We start from the raw sequence: 21,886 nt of genomic DNA on the forward strand, positions 1-21,886 counted from the left end.
TTTTTTAAAAGAGTTAAGCAATTTGTATTTTTTTCACAATTAAGAAAATTTTAATCATACTGTAAAATTTTTAGGAACTTTAAATTTTTGTAAAATATTCAATGGCCATTATCTCAAAAAGTAGGTCATTGACCTACTTTTTTGAAAGTGAAAAATAGCACTCCCATGATAGGTCTTTAACACACCAAAGATGGTTTTTCATTATCATCACTGGAATTTTTTTTTCATTCTGGGTAAACGTATACCTTAAGGAAATACAAAATAACATCTATCTATCTATCTATCAAACAGAGAAACCAACCTCTCCATTATTTCAAGCTTTCTTTCATTCATTCTTACCTGCTCCACTTGAAACCTTCGCCTATCATCACTCACCTCCGTCAACAACTAAAACTACTTATCTTCTCTCTTCCGCTTGCTCGCTTTCTTCTCTCTCTCACCCCTTGCTTTGACAATTTCACACCACTTCTCTCTATCATCTTTCTCACCACAAACAACATTCACACCATTTCCCACACCTACAGACACTGTCTTTAGAGGGGTTATTTTGGGGTCATCCCCCATAACTTCCGTCATTTCAGAATGGAATTCCACAGACCTCCGCTTTTCACCTGATTTTCTGTTGGCATCTTCAACAGCTCTATACTTTGCGGTTAGCTTGTTAAATTTGGATTGGCATTGGAACCAATCACCAGTAAAGTTGTGGGTCTCCTTTAGTTTAACTGATATTTCTTTCCATAATGCCTTGTGAGTCTTTTTTTAAGCAAATTCTGAATCCATCTCACCTCTCAGACTAATCAAGCCTTTTGTTAGACAATTCGTCCAAGTCTGTTTTGTGTCTAAAATTAGAGTTCTGTGTCTAAAATTAGATTTTTATAGAATCTCTAAATATTAGGTAGGAATAATTAAATAAAATTTGTAGTAAAGATATAGATAGTATATTCTGTAACTCTATAAGGTCCTTATTATGTGAATATGGTCCTGTATAAAATTTTCTCCAGATATTCTAATGTTTAACATTGTGCCCCTTATTTAAGAAGATTATTTTAAAGTCATATTACACATTGCTTACAAGCATTGCAGTAATCAAATAGATCTTAACAACTGTATATTATATATAAACTTATAAAACATTGAAGCCCATGCTGGACCCAAGAATTGTCAAGGGACCCTAGTCTAAACAATTGCGAAACAACAATATGTCAAAATGCTTGCATACAAGTATTCATAATTCCATAATACATGTAACATTTGAGATTTTGAGAATATTCTTTAAAAAAATCCTATGTAAAACTCAAATTACCACCCTAAATTTAAAAAGTAACTTGAATTCCCTTTAGCTATTGATATGTTTTGTACCACGCTTGGTTGAAAGTGGCCACACGGTTCTGTATACGAAGTCAAAATATTACAGACACAGGCACGTAGCATCAGGGGGGGGGCCAGGGGGGGCCTGGCCCCCCACTTTTTCTTGCAGCAACAAATTTTTTAAAATTTACATATAAAGAAATGAATTATAATGGAGTTGGCCCCCCCACTTTTTTGGAAGGTAGTAAAAAATTGATATGAAAATAAGGAAATGAGTAGTCAAATTGGAGTTACCCCCCCCCCCCCCCCCCCCCCCCCCCCCCCACGGATTAGGATTTTGAAGATTTTTTTTTGCTTGTCAAGATTTTTTGGATGGGTCTGGCCCCCCCACTTTCAAAAACGATGCTACGTGCCTGAGACAGACACATGCTAGACAAAAAGTGATCATAAAAGCTCACTTAAGGTCAAGATCTAGTAAATGATTCCAAAGTGTCTTTTTGGTGCTAGAACCATTATGACGTCATAATTGATTTTAAGAATCTTTTTCCCGTACTTTACGGCTTTAAAGGAATAGACCCTTTTAATAATATATGCAGACATGCGCAGAAGAACTTCCGAATGAATAAAGCACCGGAGCTGGAGTGCAGTTCAAGGAAAACATGCCCCCTTTTAATGCTGTTCGTTATGAACCGATATCAAACAATATTCAACTTCCGAAGGTATCGTTCACTTCCGTCTATATATTCATGATCACAAGAAGAAGACCAGGGGATCAAAGTATCCAAAATTTCAAGGGCCTAGATAAGTTCGTGAAACATTTGGACGCTGGTGATGTCCAGGATATATGTTTAGCCCAAGTAAGTTTATATTTTCATACATCAAAAACAATCTCCGAAGCCCTAAAACTTCCATTAACTATATATACACGTATTCTCCACACTGATTTGGCAAGTAACAAAAATATTTTTTTTTAATATCAGACCAAGGTGGAAAAGAATTGCTAATATATATATATATATATATATATATATATATATATATATATATATATATATATATATATATATATATATATATATATATATATATATATATATATATATATATTGCATATAAATATAGTGATTACAAGTAAGTTTTAAAATGCCATCAAAACATAATCCTGTCTTCCGTCATTCCCCCCCCCCCCCCCCCAAAAAAAAAAAAATCAAAGGCCTGAAGGGCCACAATAGCGCCGAGTTAAAGGGTACCTGCAGTGCCGGTCAATTTTTGATATAATGAAGATCTATGTGTAAAATCATCATCTTGAAAATTTTACAGCGATCGCATAAGTAGTTTTCGAGATATTTGGGGAAAACCCGATTTCACACCTGAACGAGTTTTGAATCAAGCCGATTTGGCGCGAGATGAACTGTGACGTCAGGGGGTCAACGCGACTGTATGAGAAACAGGAATATCGTATGAAAACTGTTGTTTTCTTGCATTGTTTTATCGATATATGAACATTTTTTTCTGTTGTTTTATTTCCTTATCAACCCTGGATGACTAAATATACTGTTGTTTGAGTTTAAACTCGTTTTTTATCGAACAAAAATGCCGAATTCGGAAAATTGTTTGCTTCATGAATTTAGTCAAATGTGTAAAATATTTTGCATATAAATGCACAGCATATGTAGCAAAATGGCAATTAATCAAACTTTTGTTTTAAGAAACATATTTTGTTGATATTGTCATTCTTTCGAATGATTTTTCCGTGACATTATTAACTGATTAATAATATTGATAATACATATTTCGTAAAAGGAAACGCAGGGTCTATTCCTCGTATAAGGCATAAAATTACAAATGATTTCGCCCGATGATTCAGGAATAATGATATAGGACTAATAACAATCAAGATAGTAACACGGGATTATAAACGGATCAAGGCGAAAGTCCAAGATGGCCGCATGATTAAGTCTGTCTCGTATTCTTTTAAAAATAAGTTAATTTGAAAAGTAAAAACCTAAATAATTTTTTAAACAAGGGAAAAGCTGTCAATGTGACAGCAATCCGGGTTTTCTTTTTATATGCAAACTGTATACATAATCCATGTCAACCCATATCCAGTGAAATGGAGTACCCCATATGCAATATTTTGCCAAAAAAGACTTAGTTCAAAAGCGGGTTTTTTTTTCATAAATAATCAGAAATAAAAATCCTAAAAATATGCACACCTCTGATACATGTACAATTAATCTGCAAAAGAACAAGTTTTTATCTATAAAACTGTAGGAATAGTTATCCGCAGGCACGTAGCATCAGGGGGGGCCAGGGGGGGCCTGCCCCCCCCCCCCCCACTTTTTCTCGCAGCAACAAATTTTTTAAAATTTACATGTAAAAAATTTATTCATCATGGAATTGTAGGAGTGAGATTGAAGTTATATACTACGCCAGCTCCCCCCCCCCCCCCCCCCCCCCCCCCCCCACGGATTAGGATTTTGAATATTTTGGAAAACTTTACATTTTTTTTTTTTTTTTTTTTTTTTTTTTTTTTGCTTGTCAAGATTTTCTGGTTGAGTCTGGCCCCCCCCCACTTTCAAAAACGATGCTACGTGCCTGATCCGTACAATGAGGTTACCCTATATGCAATATTTTGCTACAAATTACAAATTCATTACAAATTTGCTCACCTAATTCTTAAAAAGTTTTGAATTTTAATTGAAAATTTAAGTTTAAAAATATCTTAGGAGTTTAACATTATTTTTTAGATTTTTTTTCTCTATTAATATGGAAATAAATATTAAAATTATGATTGTGTTTAATTTTGTACATTGTATACTGCTGATAACCACTCTGTCTATTATTATCAATTTCATCTAAAATTTACAAGGGTCCAAATGACACGGGCCGAAAAGATCAGGGGTAGATAAAAGAAAGCACCCATTCACGTTGTTTACAAAGTGAAAGTATTTCCCTAGTTGGTTTAACTTGGTTGTAGATGTACTTATCGCCCGATTAGGAAGTTTTGTTTCTACAAGATCAAACATTTGTGCATTGTCAATTTTCGATATGGATACAAAATAATCTATTTTGTAGGCTGGTTTATTTCATAACCAAATTGAGTATGTAAGCCCAGTTATCGCATGTGTCTCGGTGCTAGTGTATTCATCCGCTGAAACAGAGACATATTGTTTTCAATAAAATGTGAACAATTTCAAAGACGGCAACCATTTCTGCAAACTTGTTTTGTTGACGTACAGTTCTGCTCGAAATTAGAGTATGTCATCTATTTTTCTTCAAACACATAAGAAAACTTTGCACTCATTTGAGTTGTTTGGCTCCTAAAAATGTTAACTTCCGGACGTACGATCCCTAGATGGCTTTCGAGCTTCGCTCGACGCCATAAAAATATTAATTATTTTATTTGTTTACACTGACAGTATTATCCGATTATTCTTAACAAACAGATTGATGGTTCAACAGTGTACATAAAAGCATACTGTTTAGCCTCCATGAAAAAACAGCGTTATCAAGTTTTTTTAGCTCACCTGAGCTGAAAGCTCAAGTGAGCTATTCTGATCACATTTTGTCCGTCGTCCGTCTGTCCGTCCGTCTGTCTGTCCGGGTTTACGAGAGCTACATTGTGGGGATGAATACAAGTTCAAACATACATTGTGGGGAAAATTAGAATTGTGGGGATATCCCCACAAGGCGGAGTGTCTTTAAATGAATTGTGGGGATGATTGTTCTTCAGTGACAAAGACATCCCCAGAGTGAATTGTCCGATGTCCATAGTCAACTTTGTCTTTATTGAAAAATGTCTGTAGTACAAGAGTTCCTTCCCCCTTGACCGTGAAATAGTTGATTTCGGATCTCTTCGGATTTTTTTCGGAGAGCCTCTAGACGTTAGGTATTGTCAATCGGATTACTTTGCCACTTCCGTCGTGTGACGTAATTTTTTGCGCATGCTCATTTTGATGTAACATGGCATGGTGGAAACCGTGAAACGTAGAAGGTGAGTGTGCTGGTAGAAAAGATAAAAAAAACACCTGTATTTCATCTTTGAGTTTATATACATTGATAACCACCTAATTCTTACTAAACTTAGACATTTGTTATTACATATACAGTTTAAAAATAGAAACGGGAAAGTTTCGTAGGACGTTCATGGTTGGATCAGAGGAATCTCGGATTAATTGACGCGTCAAGTTGGTTGTGCTTTTCGATGCCACGAAAGCTTGAAATAATAAGCTAACATACATTTACTACTATTTTCTAATATGCATTAGTATTACTTATTATCGTGAGGGGTCATTTTCGTTGTGTTAGAAGCATGGACCCAGGAGAGACATACAAATTTGTGACGGGTAACTACAATTACCGAACTGCCCCCCCCCCCCCCCCCCCAATATACCGAAATGCCCATTGAAAACACCGAAATGCCCTTTAAATGTTCATTTGTTATTCTTTATGTTTCCGGCAATGAATATGACTATATATGAAATAATTACGTTTTTCACATGTAAACACATTTGAGTGAAGAACAATATATACGGTGAATTGTTCAAGAAAAAATATATAATCAAACCTATTGTTTTGGTTTAGTGTTTTTACAAGAAAATGATTAATAAAAGATAAATTTAACAAAATTTTAAAGGAAAAAAAAATGTATAATAACATTAAAGAAATGGAAGAATTATTGTCCTAGGATTTCATTTGTCCTCTTTAACCATGGGCACTATCTAATATTTCTCATATTTTGGAATGTAATGAGTTACAAAGTTGTATATTAGGTGTCCTGAAATACATCTTTAATGATTGAAAATTGAGAATTTTTTAATGGCATTTCGGTGTTTTCATCGGGCATTTCGGTAAATCGCGGGCATTTTGGTAATTCTATATACCTAGTTGTGACTTCCACAAAATAAAAAAAATTGTATGCATTACTACTTAACATTCGCCAACCACGAAATCAAGTCCTAATATAAACGTCAAACTGTTGTTTTAAAAAAGTCATAATTGGAATCTACAACGTATAGATACAGATGTACAGAAAGCAATATTTTATCATCCCTAAACCTCGAGAATTTAACCCGCGAGAATATGTGATTTTACAGTAGGGTCATAAATACAGCAAATAAGTTCTTTGTCAGTGAATTAAAAATAGGTATGAATTGTTTAATTGATTTTATAATAAGAATTAACAGTTTTAATCAAAAAAAATTTTTTTGCCAAATATTTTAAATTTTTTTTTCAGGGGAAATATGGAAAAGTTTGAGTTTCTGTCTATTTTTGTTTACTTTTTATTGAATTTAGTATTGCGTGTCGCTTGTGTTTTCTTCAAGTTCCCTGTCCTATTTTACACTTCCCTGGTTATTGACATCCTTTTACTGTTTTGTTTTGGAGTTTACGTGTCAATTTTGTACTGCCAAAGGGGTAAGAATTTTAAGATTGGTCCATCTTAAAATGATGTTTTCTTGTCCTTTCCTGACTCGGGGTGAAATTACTGGGTGGTAGGTAGGTGAGAAAATCTTTTTTCCAAAAAAATTTGACTTATTTGATGACGGGATAAAAGAATTAAAAAGAAAAAAATATGTCCTGGAATGTAATAAAAAATTAAATAGGGCCATTTTTGGTTACCGGTAGTCGATTTGGAAAGGGCAACAAAACATTTTTTGTAAGATAACCATATAGGCATACAACTAATATGAAATCTTAGATAAAAGCATATACCGGGTACATGAATATTACAGGATTCCTTTTCTTATTACTGCTAAACTCTAGCTCTGTGACTGATGAAATTCTGAGAGAGAGCTACAGGATACAAGTTTTGTAAAAACCTCGATTTATGGCCACCGTGTTTTAGTCACTTGCTTCAAGTTTTATTTCTTCTATTAAATGATTTCTCACATGTTCTCATTTCATCCCCTGTACATGTAGCATTTGAAATTTTAGCTGTTTGCAGGAGCAATCTTGGTGTAACAACACATCTATAGTTTTGAAGAATATTCAGGCCTAAAATAAAAAAAAAATGGTTTGTTTGCAGTTGCCTATCAACCCACTAAAAATGCGCCCGACTCAAACTTTTTTACAGCCATTATTTGATTGTTTTTGGTTTTTTTTTTAAAGTTTCAAATTTTTAGGATGTTCAAACTTTTTTGTCTATTTTCAAAATTTTTGTTTCTGTCAATAAGTGGCATAAAGTAAGTAGAGCTTTATTTACCTACAATAATCCTATAATCCAATAAATCTCTGATTTGTAATAAGGTTGGCCTCATGTATGAATAAAGTTATTTGATTTATTGAAATTCTATTTTAATCCCATAAACAGGAAGTAATCAATCACATGTGAAAAACATTCAAGATGGAGGACTGTGATTTGCCATGTGCAGTTATTCTATTTCATTCTGATCTTGATTTCTCTCAAGCATGTGCATTTTGCTCTGACATGGATATAGATGTTTTAGAAACTGAAATATATGGTTATAGTTGTTTAGTATTTTTTTTACAAATGGAATTTAGTGCAGTTTTGTTTTTTTGCAACCTCAGTGGTTTTTCTGTTCATAAGTATATTCAGCAGTAAAAAAAAAAAAAAAAAAGGAAATTAGTAGATGTTAAGGTAAGAATTTTATTTTTTGTTTGGTATTTCTTTTGGAAATTAATTTAAATTCAGTATTTCAAATGAGGCATTCAACAGTAATCCTAGATTGACTGCCCAGGCCCACTCTGTTAGTCATTTTATCCTCGTAATGACAGACTGACATGAAACACTTGGCAGACTCTGAATGACACAGATTTTTATAGGGAGAGAAATGGAGGTTTTGCTGTTAATGATATTAGTGACAAGTATCATAATTATGATGATCTTAGGTATTGGTATCATTTTCCTTTTTATCTTCTTTCGAAAGTGGACAAGTTTTTTCAGAAGGTGGAATGATATTATTCAGTAATGAAGAGGTACATATCTTGTATATAATTTAAGATAATTAAGACTTTATTTTGTGCGTGTTAATTGAAAAGTAATCAAATAATTTATTTTTATGTTGATTGTAATTGTTTAACATATGTTTTACTAGAAAAACTTTGATAACTTGTGTATTTATATGCTCAGAAGGCTAGTCGATAAAAAATCCCAACAAAAACAGTCATAATCTGATAATGAAAACAGATTTTAACCCAAAATGAATAGACCCAGAAAGGCAGACAGTTTGGCCCCACAATAAAAGACATTCAATTCCCAAAGTGACAGACAACATAATTGATCTAATAAAAGAATATAAGGCCAAAAAGAGTAGACGCAGAAAGACAGACAGTTTGGCCCCATAATAAAAGACATTAAATTCCCAAAGTGACTGACAACATAGTAGATCTAATATAAGAAATATAAGGCCAAAAAGGGTAGACCCAGAAAGACAGACAGTTTGGCCCCATAGTAAAAGACATTCAATTCCCAAAGTGACAGACAACATAAAAGATCTAATAAAAGGAATAGAAGGCCAAAAAGGGTAGACACAGAAAGACAGACAGTTTGGCCCCATAATAAAAGACATTCAATTCCCAAAGTGACAGACAACATAATAGATCTAATATAAGAAATATAAGGCCAAAAAAGGGTAGACCCAGAAAAACAGACAGTTTGGCCCCACAATAAAGGACATTCAATTCCTAAAGTGACAGACAAAACAAAAAGGAAAACTTAGATTAAATAAAAGGAATGTAAAACAAAATAAAAAAGATCCATAAGGACGGATAGTTGGACCTCCAAATAAAAGATTTAATTCCAATTTGACAGTCATAGTCAACAGTACATAGGAAAACTAAACAACATAAGCCCACATAAGCTGACAGACCAAAAACCCCCACTGTGGCAGACAGAATAAGCCCACAATGGCTTTGACAATAATCCCCATACTGATAGACAAAAAACCCCACTGTATCAGACAGAATAAGCCCACAATGGCTTTGACTATAATCCCCATACTGATAGACAAAAAACCCCACTGTGTCAGACAGAATAAGCCCACAATGGCTTTGACTATAATCCCCATACTGATAGACAAAAAAACCCACTGTGTCAGACAGAATAAGCCCACAATGGCTTTGACAATAATGCCCATGGATAAAATTAATCATTTTAATGTATTAAATAAGAAACATCTGTAACCATTTTAGTGTTATTATTAAGAAAAATGATTTAAATGTAATTTCTTTGTTCTTTTCAAGAATCTGAAGATGCCAGCTCAAACAAGGAAGAGGAAGAAAGGTAAACAGTCTTAGTTAACATGGGTAAACTTGGTTAATTAAAAATTAATAGCAAAGTGTGTTTTTTATTATAATCGTGTATGAAAAAAATTAAATATTAATTTGGCCACCCCCTATGGAGTATTTAGGATGATGCAAATACTTATTTGAGTAGAAATACCTTGCAAACAAATTTTCCCATGGTTTGATGCAACATTTTAGATAGTGTATAATAAATGCATTTTTTAAAATTTATTTTAGAAAGTAGAAAGACTGAAGAAGTTACTTATGTAAAAGGTAAGTGTTGAATATTATAAAATATTGATATGTCCCCATATTCTAGTGCTGTAAGCTATCAGTTAGTCATTTTTCGAGTGACAGAAAGACAAAACAAATTTAACTGAAGGGATTTTAGCAAGACTAAATTTTAAAATACAAAAATCAAGTTTTACTTCCAACTTTTAACATGCATATCCTAAAAATTGTTTTGAATATTATGTTTCTACGCGAGTTCTCTTCTACCTGTTATTCAGCAAAAGCACCACAAAGTATTAGATTTAGTAATGAGAAAACAACCATGTTCTTTATTAGGCAGAAAAATTCAAAGATACTTATTAATGATGTGGTGACCTTTTCTCTTGGATGATCACGATGGCTGAAGTATCTTTATTTATTTAACAGGCCAAATTGTATACTGTTACTGGAAGGGAATATGGTGGCCAGGTGCTGTGCAGAGTGTTTTGAAAAACGATGTGTACCAAATTTCCTTTTGGAAAGAGGAGGAAAGGTAAGGAATAATTTGATTTAAAAGGATATAGATTTTTTTCATTTAAAATGTTTTATATGAAGGTCTGTGATTTATAAAAAGGAATTTATTGTAAGCAAGATACTAGTATATGATTTTAAGTACCAGTAAATCTGATCTATAATTATGTTAAGGTGTACAAAAATTTACTTTGTGTTGAAAATTCACTGCATCAGTAAGACTTTAACAAACTTCATATCTTTGTTAAATAGTTATACTCCTTCATGTACAAAAAAAGTTTTTGCAAATGTGTATACTTAGCACACAATATATGTAATTGTTTTTCACATCTGTAGGATTACATGTAACAGCCACAATCTCCGTAATTTTCAATGTGACACAGACACAGACTTGATTGCTTCAAGTTTAAGTAAATAAGTTTGGTTTAAATTAGTTCCTTTTGTTCAGAATGTTTTTTCATTTAATCTTAAGTCCAAGAAATGGATATTTTTCTAAGATACTTGTTCATCAGTCAAACATAAGTTATTCCTACTTATGAAATAATCACTGATGAATATTTATTTGTTTTTCTTTTATAAGTACTACTATCCCAGAAGAAAAAAATTCCACATCCATATAAAAAATGTTGAATTGTTAACATTAACCAGACTGTTTTTGTTTTCTACTAATGCATGCTATGAGAAGAAGGGCAGGGTTGGACAGTTAAACTTCTAAAATGTGACAGAATTAAATTATTACATCATGTGGTGTATTATAAATGTTCAAGACTATATAACCAAACAATTTTATTTATTTTTTAGGAATCGGGCAACTTAAATTTATGTGTTTTCAAACATGAATCATGTCTTGGCAATGTGTTTCATTAAATTGATAATTCGTACAAATTTGTCCTACCATGTTCCTATAAGATGCAGCGAAACAACTGTCCAATACTCCCAAAGAATGATAGATGAATGAAATTACTAGCGTGAAACAAAGCAATAAGAGTTGTTAATAACAGATAATTTATGATTTACTGGTTCTAAAACTGCAGAAAAATGTTTAACATTAATGAAAGCTCAGGATTCTGCAACCCTTGTATTTTCTTAAAGTATTTTTACTAAACTTTGCAAATGAACAAACTTAATTTTACTAGTTAAAAATACAAGTACTCGCATATTGTAATGCAAGAAATTGAATGCATCATTACTAATTTCAGAAAAAATAAAGAGGCAGGCTGATCTGAAAAATAAATACATGGAAGATGTAGAATATGCTAAATCTTTGAGTAAAAACAAACCGGCACCATCCCATACCTTGAGTTCACAGAGCCCTTCAGCTTGTGAAGAGGTACCTACCACAAGTGATAAGCCGGAACAAGAGAGGACACCACCCCACACCTTGAGTTCACAGAGCCCTTCAGCTTCATGTGAAGAGAAGCCTACCACTAGTGATAAGCCGGAAGAAGAGAGGGTACCACCTCACACCTTGAGTTTACTGAGCGGTCCAGCTTCATGTGAAGAGGTGCATACCACAAATGTTCAGCCGGAACAAGAGAGGTTACCACCCCACACCTTGAGTTTGCAGAACCCTCCAGCTTCATGTGAAGAGAAGCCTACCACAAGTTATAAGCCGGAACAAGAGAGGGTACCACCCAATACCTTGACTTTACAGAGCCCTTCAGCTTCATGTGAAGAGAAGCCTACCACAAGTGATAAGCCAGAACAAGAGAGGGCACCACCCTACACCTTGAGTTTACAGAACCCTCCAGCTTCATGTGAAGAGGTGCCTACCACACGTGATAAGCCGGAACAAGAGAGAACACCTACCCACACCTTTAGTTCACAGAACCCTCCAGCTTCATTCGAAGAGGAGCCTACCACTAGTGATAAGCCAGAACAAGAGAGGGCACCACCCCATACCTTGAGTTCACAGAGCCCTTCAGCTTCATGTGAAGAGAAGCCTATTACAAGTGATAAGCCAGGACAAGAGAGGGCACTATCCCATACCTTGAGTTCACAGAGCCCTTCAGCTTCATTCGAAGAGGAGCCTACCACTAGTGATAAGCCAGAACAAGAGAGGGCACCACCCCATACCTTGAGTTCACAGAGCCCTTCAGCTTCATGTGAAGAGAAGCCTATTACAAGTGATAAGCCAGAACAAGAGAGGGCACCACCCCATACCTTGACTTTACAGAGCAGTCCAGCTTCATGTGAAGAGGTGCCTACCATAAGTTATAAGCCGCAACAAGAGAAAACACCACCTTACACCTTAAGTTTACAGAGCGGTCCAGCTTCATGTGAAGAAGTGCCTTTCACAAGTGTTCAGCTGGAACAAGAGAGGGCACCACCCTACACCTTGAGTTTGCAGAGCAGTCCAGCTTCATGTGAAGAGGTGCCTACCACAAGTGATAAGCCAGAACAAGAGAGGTTACCACCCCATTCCTTGAGTTTACAGAGCGGTCCAGCTTCATGTGTAGAGAAGCCTATCACAAGTGATAAGCCGGGACAAGAGAGGGCACCACCCCATACCTTGAGATCACAGAGTCCTTCAGCTTCATGTGAAGAGGAGCCTACCACTAGTGATAAGCCAGGACAAGAGAGAGCACCACCCCTTACCTTGAGTTTACAGAGCAGTCCAGCTTCACATGAAGAGGTGCCTACCACTAGTGATAAGCCGGAACAAGAGAGGGTACCACCCCATACCTTGAGTTTACAGAGCGGTCCAGCTTCATGTGAAGAGGTGCCTACCACAAATGTTCAGCCAGAACAAGAGAGGTTACCACCCCATACCTTGACTTTACAGAGCGGTCCAGCTTCATGTGAAGAGGTGCCTTCCACAAATGTTCAGCCAGAACAAGAGAGGTTACCACCCCATACCTTGACTTTGCAGAGCGGTCCAGCTTCATGTGAAGAGGTGCCTACCACAAGTGATAGGCCGGAACAAGAGAGGTTACCACCCAACACATTGAGTTTACAGAGTGGTCCAGCTTCATGTGAAGAGGTGCCTACCACAAGTGATAGGCCAGAACAAGAGAGGTTACCACCCCACACCTTGAGTTTGCAGAACCCTCCAGCTTCATGTGAAGAGGAGCCTACCACTAGTGATAAGCCAGAACAAGAGAGGGCACCACCCCTTACCTTGAGTTTACAGAATCCTCTAGCTTTATGTGAAGACAATACCATTACTGGTGAACAGTCCCTTGAGTCTTTATTACCAACTTCATCTACTTTCTCTGCTAGAGATGAAAAGTTACTTAAAGACCTCATGGAATACATTAATTTTAGCAGTGATGAGGATGATGATTGGATTGATGAAATGGATTTGGATTCAGAGTTTATTCCTTCAGAGTCAGAGGAAGAAGAGAGTACTTCTGATGAGGATATATCATCCTCCACCTGTGTTAAAGGTGTTAAGAGAAAGAGTTTTGAAGATGATGTGCTTATTTCATCTACAACAAATAAGGGCATTGACCAGGATCTTGTAGAGAATTCTGACAGTGATGTGTCTGACGAGATCCCTTACCTTCCACCATTAGGTCTATTATGTAACCCACAGTCCACTGAAAGTGATGCATCTTCTTTGGAGTCTGATAGTGACATAGACATTGTTGAGGAGGAAATTATCAGAGATATTACTTATCCCTCAATCTTTATTAGAAAAATCATCACTTCAAAAACAACAAAATCTGGAAAATTCAAAAAATCTGACCGTGTTTATAATACTAGACACTTCTGCCCATTTTGTTACAAGTCAGTATCACATTTAATACAACATTTGAATTCAAAAGCACATAGTAAGGAGCCAGAAGTAGTTAATCTCAAAACCCTAATTGGTAAAGAACGCCAGAGGAATATCTCAATGTTGAGAAATAAAGGTGATCATCTGCAAAATGAAAAAGCAATATCAAAGAAACGAGGGGAGATAGTTCTTGCAAGAAGAATAGGATCGAATGAAAAACTCAACATTTCAAACTATGGCCCATGTCCTTTATGCTTGGAGTGGCTTAAGCTAGATGTTTTATACAGACACCAAAAGAAATGCTGCGGCTTATCAGCTGATTCAGGTCAACCGAGCTCATTTATCTCCAAGGGTAACATCATGGTACAGAGTGCAATGATTGCTGGGAGGCTTAAAGAAACTGCATGTAAAGCACTTGTTAATGAAGTTTTCCCTATTATGCAAGATGATAAAATTGGGCATGAAGCTAAAAATGACAGTCTGATTGTTGCACTTGGGAATCACTGGCATAAACGGAATGTAGGAAACAAATTAATGCGTAAACATTATGTATCAGCAGTAATGAGACTAACAAGTCGTCTCCTGATTGAAATTAGAAAGTTAACTGAATCAGAGCAAAGATTGGAGTTTTACCTGCAACCAAAATATTTTTCAGAGGTAGCACATGCAGCTTTGAAAGTAGCTAAACAGGATGATGACAACGATGACAATTTACAGGCCCCTTCAAATGCCATTAAACTGGGTTATCATTTGAAGAGATTGTGTAACTTGAAACTGGGCTTAGCAATTAGACATGGAAATGATGACCAAAGAAGAGCATCTAAAAACTTTTTGAAGCTTATGGAGTTAGAATGGTGTTCAAAACTTGCTAGAGTCAATCTCGAAGAAAGAAGAAGAAATAAGAAAGTTGAACTTCCTCTACCTTCAGATGTGAAAAAGCTTGCAGATTACTTGAAGGTTGAAATAGAATCATTCGACAAAGGAAACCTCACTTATGAGAATTTCAAAAAGGGGTCGACACTGACTGAGGCAGTACTTATTACCTATAACCGACGGCGTCCAGGGGAAATTCAAGCAATGAGGTATTTTTAAGGCTATTAATCAAATTTATAAATGTACAATTATAATACAATATGGATATACTCCTTGAATTTAGGTGAAAATATTATGTTTTGATAGACATTATCTTCATATCAGTATTTTTAAGCTTCACATGGGAATAGAAGTCCTTGTTACTTTTCTAGAGGTCAGATTGCTGGAAAGGATGTGTAACTGGTTCCCTTGCTTTTCTGGAGGGATATGATATTAATATTTTTTGTAATATTATTAAATTGTGTTGACATAATCATTGATTTTACAGGTTGGTTGATTACCACAACAGGAAGACTGGAATAGATCCTGGTGTTGGAGAAGAAATAGTGAAATCACTGTCAGAATTTGAAAGAAAACTTGTAGAAGAACAAGATGTGATTGAAATAAGGGGAAAGGTTAGCAACTTTTACATGCATATGTAAGCTGTAACTGAATTTTTTTTAGCATTTAAAAGTATATTGTGTATAAAACAATTATTTTGTGTATGTGTTTTTAATTTTTGCTGTTAATTGTACTGTTGTAGCTGTAGACACATACATGTACATTAAGACATCATTCTTTTGGAAGTAAATGCACTTAAAATATGTATCATGCAATCTTGTGCATTTAATTTTGATCTTTTTATTTTCTAACAGTGTGGAAAATGTGTACCAGTGATCATTCCTAAGCATGTACGGGGGATTCTGGCACATCTATGTAATCAACGTGTAAGAGCAGCTGCAGGAATACCAAGCTCAAGTGTCCATATCTTTGCAACAAACAGTGAGTTTTAACAAATTACAGTTGATCTGGCTTTATCTATATATTTTCAATTGATCTGGTATTCTCTTTATATAATTTGTATACTACACAATTACAGACCTGTTTATTCTTATGATTTTCAGTGTATTTTGTACTGATTTTAAGTCCAAAATACATCTCATGGTTTGCTGAAGTGAAAATAAAGAAATCTGTTTTGATTTTAACAGCTAGTTTTCATTATGATCCGTCTCTGTTTGACACTTTCTGATCGCTAAAACAAGAGATAGTTTTCAAACACTTAAGTGATGTCAGGTGGCCAAAATGCAGTGGTTTAAAAAGATGAGAAATGTAGTTGTTCTTTAGTGATATATAAAAAATCGATGTAAATTGTAATCTTTCTTGCAAATGCCAAATCTTGCTGACAAATCTAATAAAAAATACTGAGAGACAGCAATACAGGTAAACAGGTCTGTAATTATCATAACCTCATTTCAACTAGAAACTAAAGGAGTTAAATTTTAGTATTCAAAATATAACTTTGCATTATGAAAAAAATTGTGGCAAAGATGGGGAAAAGAGTTTTGGGGAAAGATGCCTTAAATTTGCTTTCAATCTCTACTGCAGATGACAGTTAATGCTTTTGATTCTGTTATAATTGTCAAAGAAAAAAAAATGGAAACAAAATACTGAAACATTCATTCCTGATTATGCCATCATTGAAATTGATGAAAAATAAATATTGTTTGTAGGGGCAGGTGTTTTTAGGGGATATGATTCTGTACAATTTGTGACACAGAATGCTGATCTTCAATTTCCGGAACGCATAAGAGGAACAAACATGAGACGTCTCATGGCAACTTTATGCCAGGTAAGTTTAGTTTTTATCCTTTTAAACATACAGTGAAATTTAACTTTTGTTTAAACGCCCTACTTAAACCATGTTTTGTGCTAAAGACTGTAAACCCCTTCCCTGCAGTCCCGCATTTTAATGCATATGCCATTTCCTATTTCTAATGCGAAATCACGCATATACTGTTTCCTGCAATCACACATTTTCACGCACTTTAAAAAGTTCATTTAATCTTCACTTTATTGCCAAAGTCCTTTTATTTTATACCTAATAAAATCTAATAAAAGAAGAAAATTTATTTTCTTATTGAAATGTTACGTCATAATATTATTTACACTAAACTTAGAGAAACTTGTACCAGGCTATAAAGTGCTTGTGGGGAAACAGTAACGTCATATTCTATTACGTGACATTAAATGTATGTTGCATAACAATTCAAGTTGTAAAGAGTTAAACTTAAGTCTCAGAATTGTATACCGCTCTGCAATTATAATCAGTTTCTCTCTTGTAAAGGTTTAAATACAGATTTTAAGTATCTTTTTCTTTAGGCCTTGGATGTGACACCACAGCAGCAAAAGTGGATCATCGATCACATGGGCCATACTCTAGATGTGCACAACATTCACTATAGATGTACATCAGATATCATAGAGAGATCAGACATTGCAAAATTATTAATGCTCATGGACAGGAAGCAGGTTGGATATTTCAAAAATAAAAGATTGGAAGAAATTAGCTTGGAAGGTAAGTGCTTAGCAAATGTTTTATATTATTCATAAAACTATAAAAAATTATCCCATACATGTAGTCAAATGAATACCAACTATACATAAAACATATTTCTTATTTCATTATTGCTAACTCTTATTAAATAAGGAATCATTCTTTGAGTATTATGAGGTGATAATTTGGTCGGGGCGTGATCAAATCCAATAAAGCCCGAAGGGCTTTATGTTAGATTTGATCACACCCCGACCGAAATTATCATCTCATAATATTCAAAGAATGATTCCTTATTACTTATATTTATATAATTTTAAGCCATCGTACCATTATACATTTAAATGATAGATTAGCAAACACCGCTGGCGCCTCGATTTGGCGTCATTTGTATTATGGGTTATATAGTACAAAATCGATATGTAGTGTTATCACAGGCGAAGACACTGGAAAATGTAAATATAATAGGATAATGTTCAAAATGATATGACCAAACATTTTTATTTAATAAATGCAATAAAATCATTCTTTTTAATCATAGAATTAATTGAAGAACCAGACGAAACAAATGATGTTGATGAGAATGATGACAGATTCTTGGACAGAGATGAAGTGTTCATCCCAAACCTGTTAGAAGATGAAGAGGAAGAAATTCTAGTCAGTAAGTAATATGAATCCATGGTGAGAAATATTTGGCCAAAAAATTATTTTTTTTTATTAATACAGTAGTTGTTTTTCAAGACTGGTACAAATTTGGAAGAATTTGAAAAAAAAAAATTTATTAGTTGAATGAATTTAGCCAACCATCATATAATTCATCTTAAAAAGCAGCATAAATAATGTGAGATTTCAACAATCTTTGAAAGGGGGACTTTTTTTTTTTTATATGTTTTCAATCTTGTGGGGTGGGGTGGGGGGTAGTATTACTTTAACATTTACAAATTTATTTCACATGTGCTTTATCAGATAACTGTTAATCCCATTGGTCTCACGATTTTCTTGCTGGTAATCACTGTATGCAAATTGTTTTCCATCAATATCTTTTTCTTATACACTGTTCTGTGAAATGGTAATGATTGAAGTATTTCTTACAGAGACAAGCAAGAAGAAAAAGGCCAGTTTTACGAGGAAGAAATGGACAGTAGCAGAAGAAGAAGAAATAAAGAAGAGGTTTGCAGGTTTTCTTGCCCAGGACAAGTGTCCTAGGCAAAAAGACGTTGAGAAAGTGATGGCCCAAAGCAAGAAATATGGGGGTCTACTGCATACAAGACCAAGGGACAACATTAAGAAGAAAGTCAGTTGTATGCTGGTTAAAGCTAGAAAAAATAATAATGATTTGTAATGACATAATTGAATCATTCCGAAAAATGCCTCATATTGCAAGTGAATAGAGTTTTAAGAGCTATTATATACTAATATACTAAGATACTTAAAACTTATTTGTTTTTTTTGTTACCAAAAGTTAAGGTCATTGTATATTCATTTTTCAAGGGTTGTATTAGATTTTTTGTAAAAACGAAAGAAGTCTATCTAGACTTTAATTGACAAAAATAACTGGAAGTTACAATTCAATATTAGCATTAAAAAATCGATAATAAAGTCCCCATTATTTCAAGTACATGTAAAATGCGAAACATAGTTAGTTTGATATGTTTTGTTAAATTAATGATCAATTGTTTTGACCCACCTTTTAGTATGATCACCTACAAGTACAAACTAACTTTCGCTAATATTAGAAATAGAGAAAGTCCACTTTTCCTTTCAATTCAACATGGATGAAAATATAGTGAATATTTTTTTTTCACTTTTTGTTGACCAGTTGACTACTTGATTTTTTACTTTTGCTCACTGATTCCTGAAGTTAGTAGCACTGGTGATGATTATTGCACATCCTGTTCATTACATATTTTTGCTGTGTAGGTTTTGTACATGTACAAAAGCATCATTTCTGAAAGATGGTATTATTAAATGTGAAAGTGATGTTTATCACAAGTTTTAAAATATTTCATCTTAACTTTTTGTCTTGCACTTTCTTTTGTCAGATAATTGAATTTTTTCAATTGTCTATATTTAGAATAATACAACGAAAACTTGGTTTAAGGTAATTCAAGGAAATACCCTTACATAAGGGCTTTAAAAATAGATTTTTTTTTAAGAATTAGGCTGTGGAATAGTTGATAGAAAGCAGTGCAGTATTGCCACATGTACACTTTTTTTCATGTGTTCATGACTTTCCTTTTCATGTGCTCTCTTAAAAAGATGTTACATTATCTGCTGTCACCACTTGAAACATGTTCAATTTATGCTACATTTATTGATGTTTTGGGAAGAAAATTTTGTTTATAGATTAGAACGAGAGTACACAAATATTTTATTCAATAATTGGTTTAAATATTAAAGATGTGAATAATGGTTGAAAAGAGTATTTACTAAAAAAAAACCTGTGGTCTTTGTAGACCTTGATAATGTAACCCTTTAAATATTTTATTTTTTAACCAAAGAACAGTTTTTCTGTAATAATGATTAATGTTCAATGTGCTTTCATCAAAGGCATGAGAAAGTGTTAAGCTCATTGTGTTACATGTATGCTTGCATGCATTATTTGTAGAGATATACATTTAACTATTAAATTATGTGAAAATTATGTATTGTTGTGTGTCAAATATGTGGCTGACATATTCTTTTCATCTAAAGGATAGAGGGACAATAAATAGGAGACTTAACATGGAGTCAATTTCCATTGCTGTTAACTTCTTCATGGACATATAGTAGGATAAATAATACGAAAAAAATCACTGTTTTGCACAAAGTCGAAATATACCAATTTAAAAGAAGAATATAAAAAGGGAGAATTCATAGTGAAGTGTATTGCACTGGTGTTGGATCAGTTTTTTCTACATATTGAAATCAAAGAAAATAACTTGATGGAGTAACACTTAGAACTAGAACTATCAAAGTCTGCAAGCATAGTACTGTTATACTTGAATCATGTGATTCTCACCCACTGTGGTTTGGAGCCAGAATGGTTACCCAAAATCTGAGTAAATAAACAAAATACTGATTTTGAATGAAAACTGTAGATCACAAGGTTACTGAAGTTGCAAAATGAACATCCATTCTTTCCATTGTCAGTACTAAGGGGACTTGGCAACCCCCTTTTTTGCAAAGTTAGACTTGCATGTAATTACCAGGAAGTAGCTTGTTTGTGTTAGTTTAACCCCCTCCCCCCACATTCATTCAATTTGCTTCCGACGCACATGCTATTGATATTTGCTACATTTTAAAGGAAAGTTACGAAATCACATTAGCGTCAAAAGCAAATTAAATGTAAGGGGTGTGGGGAGGGGTGACTGTCGAAGGGAAAAAAATATTCAAACCTGAAAGAAACTTGTCAAGCTAAAGAAAAAAAGATGAAACTATGTCTATTGTACAACAACGAAAATCCTATTGGGGGAGGGGGGGTCGGAACTTCTTTCAGTACAAAATTTTTCTTTCATACACTACCAATTACACTTCCTCGACTTCACTGCAACGTGCCTGTTGAAAGAGGAGTGGGGGGGGGGGGGGCTAAACCTACACCCCAATGTTGGATACCTAAATGATGTCTATTTTGCAAAAACATGGGGGGGTGGCTAAGCCTCCCTTAGCACCCACAGTTCTGACGCCTATGAATCTAATTAACTTGATAGTTTCATTTAAATTCCCCATAGTACAGACACAACGACGGACATTTCATTTGTACCTATGAATGTGGTACCCACTGTGAACAGACAAGAAATTTTCATAATGACTAATTGTACCAACAGAAAAATTAATACCCATACTGATTTTTTGTACCAATCATTCATTCCCCACAAAGTACAGACACCAAAAATCACACAATGTACCTTACGTTGGTACGCCCGTCTGTCCGTCCGTCCGTCTGTCCGTCTGTAAACCTTTTACATTTTGAACTTCTTCTCTAAAACTGCTTATCCAATTTCAACCAAATTTGGCACAAAGCATCCTTATGGGAGGGCGAATATAAATTTCAGAAACAAAAGTCCGATCTGTATTCAAAGCGGAGAAAACTTTGAAACTGTAGAAAAAGGGGGGTGCATTTTTAAAAATCTTCTTCTCAAGAACTACCGAGTTCAATTCAACGTAGTTTAGCATAAATCATCCTTATGGGAAGGAAAATATAAATTGCAAAAATTAAGTGCTAATTCTGTTTCAAATCTGTTTGAGTTATTACGAAAATAATAATAAAGGAAAGGCGTGTCTATTAGTTTAATAGCTTCGGGCTCGGCATACGGTAAAATGGGTAAGCAAGACTTGGCCTGAGCAAAACAAAAGATTGGCAGGTATTAATCTGCCAATCTTATTAAAATTTCGGGATATTTGATGGACCAGTATATTTTGTATTCGCTGTAAATATTGCTGCAAAATAATGCGTATTTGGAATTGACGATTGCCGATCTGCCCCG

General features: G+C 34.4%; 2 protein-coding genes and 1 pseudogene across 4 annotated transcripts in view; 2 read left to right on the forward strand and 1 right to left on the reverse strand.

Annotated features, from left to right (window-relative positions):
* Positions 1 to 21,886, forward strand: part of LOC128159408 (uncharacterized) — a 177,067-nt gene that overhangs the window by 100,042 nt on the left and 55,139 nt on the right. The gene's annotated exons all lie outside the window — the stretch shown is intronic.
* Positions 277 to 21,886, reverse strand: part of LOC128159412 (uncharacterized) — a 32,932-nt pseudogene continuing 11,322 nt past the window's right edge.
* Positions 4,882 to 20,064, forward strand: LOC128159402 (uncharacterized). Of its 3 annotated transcripts, XM_052822485.1 has the most exons (12): positions 7,916 to 8,247; positions 9,514 to 9,553; positions 9,793 to 9,828; positions 10,213 to 10,318; positions 10,633 to 10,706; positions 11,496 to 15,099; positions 15,378 to 15,504; positions 15,745 to 15,871; positions 16,600 to 16,718; positions 17,249 to 17,444; positions 17,962 to 18,081; positions 18,515 to 20,064. In XM_052822485.1, exons 1-12 carry the CDS (start codon positions 8,224 to 8,226, stop codon positions 18,760 to 18,762), a joined length of 4,821 nt encoding a protein of 1,606 aa, XP_052678445.1. In that variant the 5' UTR covers positions 7,916 to 8,223; the 3' UTR covers positions 18,763 to 20,064. The 3 variants fall into 3 exon arrangements, with proteins under 3 accessions (XP_052678443.1, XP_052678444.1, XP_052678445.1); XM_052822483.1 differs by lacking the exons at positions 7,916 to 8,247; positions 10,633 to 10,706 and adding an exon at positions 4,882 to 5,305; XM_052822484.1 differs by lacking the exons at positions 7,916 to 8,247; positions 10,633 to 10,706 and adding an exon at positions 5,688 to 6,726.

This window comes from Crassostrea angulata, chromosome 8, assembly GCF_025612915.1.
Source record: "Crassostrea angulata isolate pt1a10 chromosome 8, ASM2561291v2, whole genome shotgun sequence".
In the NCBI taxonomy this organism is placed as follows: Eukaryota; Metazoa; Mollusca; class Bivalvia; order Ostreida; family Ostreidae; genus Magallana; species Magallana angulata.